We start from the raw sequence: 6298 nt of genomic DNA on the forward strand, positions 1-6298 counted from the left end.
ACTTGGAACCTTTTTGTCCCTATAAGCAGCATATCTCTACAAACTGATTGCCTCAAAGTTCAGAGTTTCCATTGAGTAGGCTACCCATTTTCAAACACTGGCGTAATCATTTATTTTATGATAATTTAGGTTATCCAGTACTTCGTAACAAAATTGAATTCAAAAAGCCTGGAAAAGCAGCAAACAAAGATGACTGGAATAAATTTCTCATGGCAGTGAAAGTAAGTAATCGCAAAGTTCCAAAATATTCAGGATATGTCGAGAATTCTTCCAAAAGCAGCGAGTGATCATAAAATGTGCAGAGGGTCTCAAGATTTGAACTTGTGCACAGTTCAATTTATATTAATTCAGCTCTTGTTCTCAGTCCAGCGCAAAATTAAATAAAACCATAATCTAGTATTGGTGATTAAGTTAGACATGGTTAATTCAGGAGAGAGCAATTGTTTGGCTAATAAGTAGAACAAATGCTTCAGCCAATAGAAGTTCTCGCAGGAAGTACATAGTTGACCTCTTTTGGTATGTGAGCATTGTACTTGGGTTCCTATATTCTCACCTGTACAGCCATAGGAGGAGTGTATTTTTAAAGTTGACATGCAGGCAAATTACTTGTGCGGGATTCATAAACAATGATTAATAATTCAAATTTAAGCATCTTGATTTATTTATAGGGAAAAGCTTGGTAAATGCATTTTGATTTATAATTATTAAATATTTTATTCAATTTCTAGACAACCCACAGTCCAGAGTGTCAAGATGTTTTGAAGTTTGTCAGTCAGTGGTGCGGAGGCCTTCCCAGTGCTAGCTTCTCCTTCCAGTGAAAAAGATTAAAGAATGATCACCTATTCTAAAACTCTATTTTATCTGTATTTCTATAATAATCTATGGACTCACCATAATATCACCCAACGGTCTGCTTCATTATTTTCTTCCATTTTGAGGACCTGTATTTATTTGCAGAGTTGCCTTATAAATAAAACTATTATAAACAAAACTGCGCTATTAGTTATTTTGCATTTGTGTATTCCTGCGTTATTAAAAATGCCTGCACATATTTCTTTGTGTATGTATGTAGACAATCGGTTTTCAGAATGTTTCAGGTAATGTTTGCGTTTTTGTAATGGAGCTGGGAAGTGAAGCATTTTTAAATTCTGTTAATCTATTGAGTTAATCTAAGTTATTGGTGATCAGCCTGTTGTAATGGTTCATTCAGCAGAGAGAAAAATCGTTTGCCTAAAAAATAGGACAAATGTTTAGGCCAATAGCAATTCTCGCAGGATCACTCAAATGGTGTCTTGCTCTAATTTAGGTTGCTTGGGGGTATCAATTATAGATAGCGTTCTCGACAGATTCATGAGGAATAATTCTGGTCAGAAGGAGAAGCATGAAATTACAGGCCAGGCTGGGAACCATACTGGAGTCTCCTGATGCTCAATGCTGAAAATCTCTTCCCTAGTCTATGATTTAAAAAAAAAAGTATTTTTATTGGGTTTTCACATTTTGTACTTCACAACTCGTATGTTATATGATGTGGAGATGCCGGCGTTGGTTGTTATATGTTACACTTTACATAACCGTGCCGACCTGAGGGAAAAAAACAACAAAACAAAAACGAGCAAGAAATAAAAGGAGGTAAAAAGACAGGCAGAAGTCAGTACAGATATTTACATACAATTGCTTGCCCTCCTGCTGCGTCCCTGACCCTCATTTGAACAGTGTACCTTTGTTGCAGTTCTAAGTTTGGCCGGGGCGCATATTTTCGGATGTCTATCTACAGTTTTAGTCCCTTGTCTCTCTCGATTTCCTTGTGTGTCCTCGCCACGCCCCCCCCCCCCCCCCCCCCCCCCCCCCCCCCCCCCCCGCCTTTATCCCGTGACTCGCTTGTGTCTCCCCCACCCTTACTCTATTGGTTGCTGGATACGAGCAGACCCTGGAGCAAGTTGGTGAATGGCTTCCACGTCCTGTGGAAACCCTCTTCCGATGGCAAATTTTATTTTCTGAACCTGAGAAATTCCGCCAGGTCGGACAGCCAGTCTGCAGCTTTGGGTGGTGCTGCCGATCGCCAGCCGAGCAGAATTCTAGGATTCCCTGGTGGGCAATCAGGAAAGCAAAGGGTAGGGTGTTGGTCCCCCCTCCCCATGAAGAAGCTTGGCTGATCTGATACTCTGAAAACCACCATTTTGGGCATGGCTCCACCCTCACTCCCACAACCCTAGAGATGCCCTCAAAGAAGGTCGTTCAGTACCCGACAAGTCTGGGGCACACCCAGAACATGTGGATGTGGTTGGCTGGCCTCCCTGGCACTGTTCACATTTGTCCTCCACCTCCGGGAAGAACCCACTCATTTGTGTTCTGGTTAGGTATGCTCTACACCACTTTTAGCTGCGTTAGGCTCAGCCCTGTACATGTGGAATATATTTTTTCCATGTCTTGTCCATTGGAGAGCGTATCTCCTTCAGTAATCGCCCATACATGTCTGTACAGTATTCCTTCCCTGGGTTACCTGTGTCCAGCCGTTCTTCTACTCACGAATATCCTGGTAGCTAGAGGTACGCCGTTGTTTCTTTGCGGAGGAGGTTTTTGACCTGAATGTATCTCAGGTTGTTTCCTCTAACTGGAACTTCTCCATGAGTTCCCTCAGGGTCGCTACTCTATTGTCTCTGTACATCTCCCTAGCCGTCAGCGCCTTCGTCCTGTCTCCACTTTTTGAAGGTGCCGTCCATTATTGCAAGAGTGAACCATCTGGTTGTTGCAGATGGGGGCCATGGTGGACATTTTGGTTAGGCCGAAGTGTTGCCTCATTTGGTACCACGTTTGGAGCAGGCTACTACCACTGAACTCGGGTATTTGGCTGGGGGGGATGTGAGAGTGGTTGTGACGAGGGCCCGGAGGGATGTCCCTCTGCAGGAACTCGCTTGCCTCTTCACTCACTCAACTCCTGGTTCCTTAACCCAACCCCGTACATTTTCTGTGGTGGCCGCCCAGTGGTAGAACTGTCGGTTTGGAAGGGCCAAGCCTCCCGTATTTCTTCTGTAGGACCTTCTTTTGGATTCTCGGGCTCCTTCTCTCTTTCCCTCACCCCACCCACACAAACACCATGACGCTTGTCAACTGTGTTGAAAAAGGCCTTGGGGATGTAGATCGATAGGGATCTGAACAGGAAGAGGAACCTGAGCAGCAAGTTCATTTAGATTGTCTGTATTATCCCTGCGAAGGAGATGCGAGTGAGACCCACTTCTGCAGGTCCTTTTTAACTTCCTCCACCAGACTCGTCAGGTTCCATTTGTGGATCTGTGTCCAGTTGTGGGCTATTTGGAACCCCAGGTAGCGGAATTTGGTCTGAGCTTTCTTCAACGGCAGTCCCCCAGCTCTGTCCCTCCCCCTGCCGGTTCACAGGGAAGATCTCGCTTTTGCTCTTACTCAGGTTAAGCTTGTAACCTCTGAACTCTTTTAGGAATTTCATTAACCACTCCATGCTGGTCCGGGGGTTTGAGATGTAGAGGAGCAGGTCATCGACGTGGAGTGAAACTCTGTGTTCTCTGTCCCCCTTTGGATACCTCTCCACCCCTTCTCCGTTCTGAGAACGATCGCCAGTGGCTCAATTGCCAGGGCAAACAGAAGCAGGGATAAAAGGCAATCCTGCCTCGTGCCGCTATGCAGCCAGAATTATCTTGAGCTGATGCTGTTTGCCTGTACGCTTGCCATGGAAGTGCTCTACAGTAATTTCACCCAGGAGGTGAACCCTGGTCCAAACCCAAACTGTTCCAGTACCTCTATAAGGTACTTCCATTCGACTCTGTCGAAGACCTTTTCTGCATCCAGGGAGATAATCCCTTCTGGTGTTCTCTCCACAGATGGGGTTATTATCACATTCAGCAGGCACCTGATGTTCATATTTAAACGGGGAAAGCAAGGTTTAAACATGGTTCCTTACGCAAGCACAAAATTGGGAACTTGGATGGAAGAGATTCCTTAGATATGTGATAGCTTCAGGACTAGACAAAAAAACAAGCTGAACAAGTGAATACACTACTTTATTCAGTAGGCCCGATAGCCAATGATATAGCGAGGCAAAAAATAAACAAATGCTCAGCTAAATTTGATGGTGTTAAAATCATTAAATTCATATTTTAATCTGAGAAGCAACAACATTTTTGAGCAAAATGTGTCCAGAGGCCAGGATCTTTTATTAATGAACTGTAAAGTTTAGTTGAAGGCTGTGGTTATGGGAACCTGAAGTCAGAACTTATAAGAGACAGAACTGTTGTCGGAGTAGCTCATGATGTCCTTTCAGACATACTTCAGGCCAAGGAAGATCGGACTGCAGAAAAGGCCATTCAAATGGTGAGGCAGTCTGAAATCTGCCAATAGCACCAATCCATTTTATGTTGTTAGAGCAAGCCATGGTACAGAGGGACCCCAGTTGCCCAGCTAGTCAAACAGCTCAGGGGTAGAGAGACTTCAGGCCAATACCCAAACTGACCACAAAGTTGGGAGAACAAGTTAGCGCTGTTGAGCCAACCAACCCCAGCAATCTGAGCACAATGTTTTAATTGAAATAGTTTGGGACACTTTGAAAAGCTATATAAAGCTAAGGCACCTAGATGGGTGGAGGATCCCAAGAAAATTCATGAGATTGAGATATGACACCAGGAAGAGACCAAACTCTGCTTCTTGGTGAGGTCAAGGATCCTTAATTATCTTTCTGGAATGCAGAAATTTCAGTAAACAGTCACTTCACTAACTACAAATTGGACACGAGAGCCAGTGTTACGGTCCTCTTGAACAAGGATCCATGGTTGAGAGATCTTTGACCATGAACGACAAACACACCAATCTATGGGTCCAGAGGGATCTGACCTCCAGTTGTAGGCATGATTTTGGAACCATTAAGTTAAGGCGGACTTGGCGGGGATTACTAAAACGTGGTTACAGGGAGACCAGGTCTGGGAATTGAATATCCAAGGGTACACAGTATTTTGGAAAGATAGGGTAAAAGGAAAAGGTGGTGGCGTAGCCCTGCTGGTGAGGAAAGGGATCAGTGTTGTAATGAGAAATGACAAACAGTGAATGGCAGAACCCTCAAGAGTATTGACAGAGAGATCTAAGTGTACAGGTCCACAGGTCACTGAAAGGGGCAACACAGGTGGAGAAGATATCCAAGAGGGCATACGGCATGCTTGCCTTCATTGGCCGGGGCATTGAGTATAAAAATTGGCAAGTCATGTTACAGCTGTATAGAACCTTAGTTAGGGCACACTTGGAGTATAGTGTTCAATTCTGGCCCGGCAGCCCACAATCGCACCTCTCTGTGTGCTACCTCCTCTCCCCCTCATCAACCACAATGCCAGTTTCACAATTTTTAAGTGAACTGCACAATCGTGAACTCGGCCCATCGGAGGCGGAGAATCGCAGGGCCCCCAGAGAATACCGAGTCGGGCCTGCTAATGGTATGCAAACAGTGTTTACTGTACATATGTTCTGGACTGCATTGACGCCACTGCCGAGGTGCCAGAGAATTGCGATTTGGCGTCAAAACGGCACCCGCCGTGATTTCGGCGTCAGAACCGATTCTCCGCCCAATCGCATTTCTTGATTGCCGTCAGCCAAAGGAGAATCCCGCTCATGATGTCAGACGAGAAGAGTTGTGGACTGGACAAAGACCTATGTAGAAGCTAGTGTGGAGTTAGTTCCTAGATTGGACTATATGCTGCATATATGTATATAGTTATGTGTTTTCAATAAACACTTAATGTGAACCATACAAGACTCAGAACCTCTTAATGAGAGACCTACCGAATTCACAACATTGAAAAAACAAAAACAAAAAATGCTGGAAATATTTAGCTCGCCGGTTAGTATCTGGGGAGAATAGATCAGTCAACACTGAATATTTCAAGTGGACACAGTCCTTCAGAACTGGGCTTCTACAGAAAGGTCCTGACTGAAATGTTAATTTTCCTGTGTCTTCTATTAACGCTGACCGCTGTCATCGGATCGTTCAGAATTTTTGAAGTAAATAACTATTTACAAGTGTGCATAAGTATACTTTAAAAACCATGGAACTTTGTTGCTGTTTTTTCATCATCGTCAGGCCAAACTGCAGGACCTCCTTGATGTGTTGGGTGCTGTGGATCCGTGGAACACATACAGGCCACTAACACTTAAAATAGTACAACACTATTTTATTAAGTTGGAAACTGTTGAACATACTTTCACTGTGGGTTAACACGATGTTAGATTAAACTAAAGACCTATGCCTGTCCTAACCAGTCTATGCACTCAGCACATGGTGAAGAAC

The 6298-nt window shown here is 44.2% G+C and overlaps 1 protein-coding gene across 1 annotated transcript in view; it reads left to right on the forward strand.

Annotated features, from left to right (window-relative positions):
- The window catches only part of ift172 (intraflagellar transport 172), a 211697-nt gene extending 210706 nt beyond the window's left edge, over nt 1–991 (forward strand). Inside the window, exons 47-48 of the mRNA XM_072499027.1 lie at nt 130–221; nt 729–991. Of these exons, the coding sequence (XP_072355128.1) occupies nt 130–221; nt 729–818 (182 nt within the window). The 3' untranslated portion in view covers nt 819–991. The remainder of the gene's footprint in view (nt 1–129; nt 222–728) is intronic.
- The last annotated feature ends 5307 nt before the right edge of the window (nt 992–6298 follow it).

The sequence above is a fragment of the Scyliorhinus torazame genome, chromosome 4, assembly GCF_047496885.1.
Source record: "Scyliorhinus torazame isolate Kashiwa2021f chromosome 4, sScyTor2.1, whole genome shotgun sequence".
Taxonomy (NCBI): domain Eukaryota; kingdom Metazoa; phylum Chordata; class Chondrichthyes; order Carcharhiniformes; family Scyliorhinidae; genus Scyliorhinus; species Scyliorhinus torazame.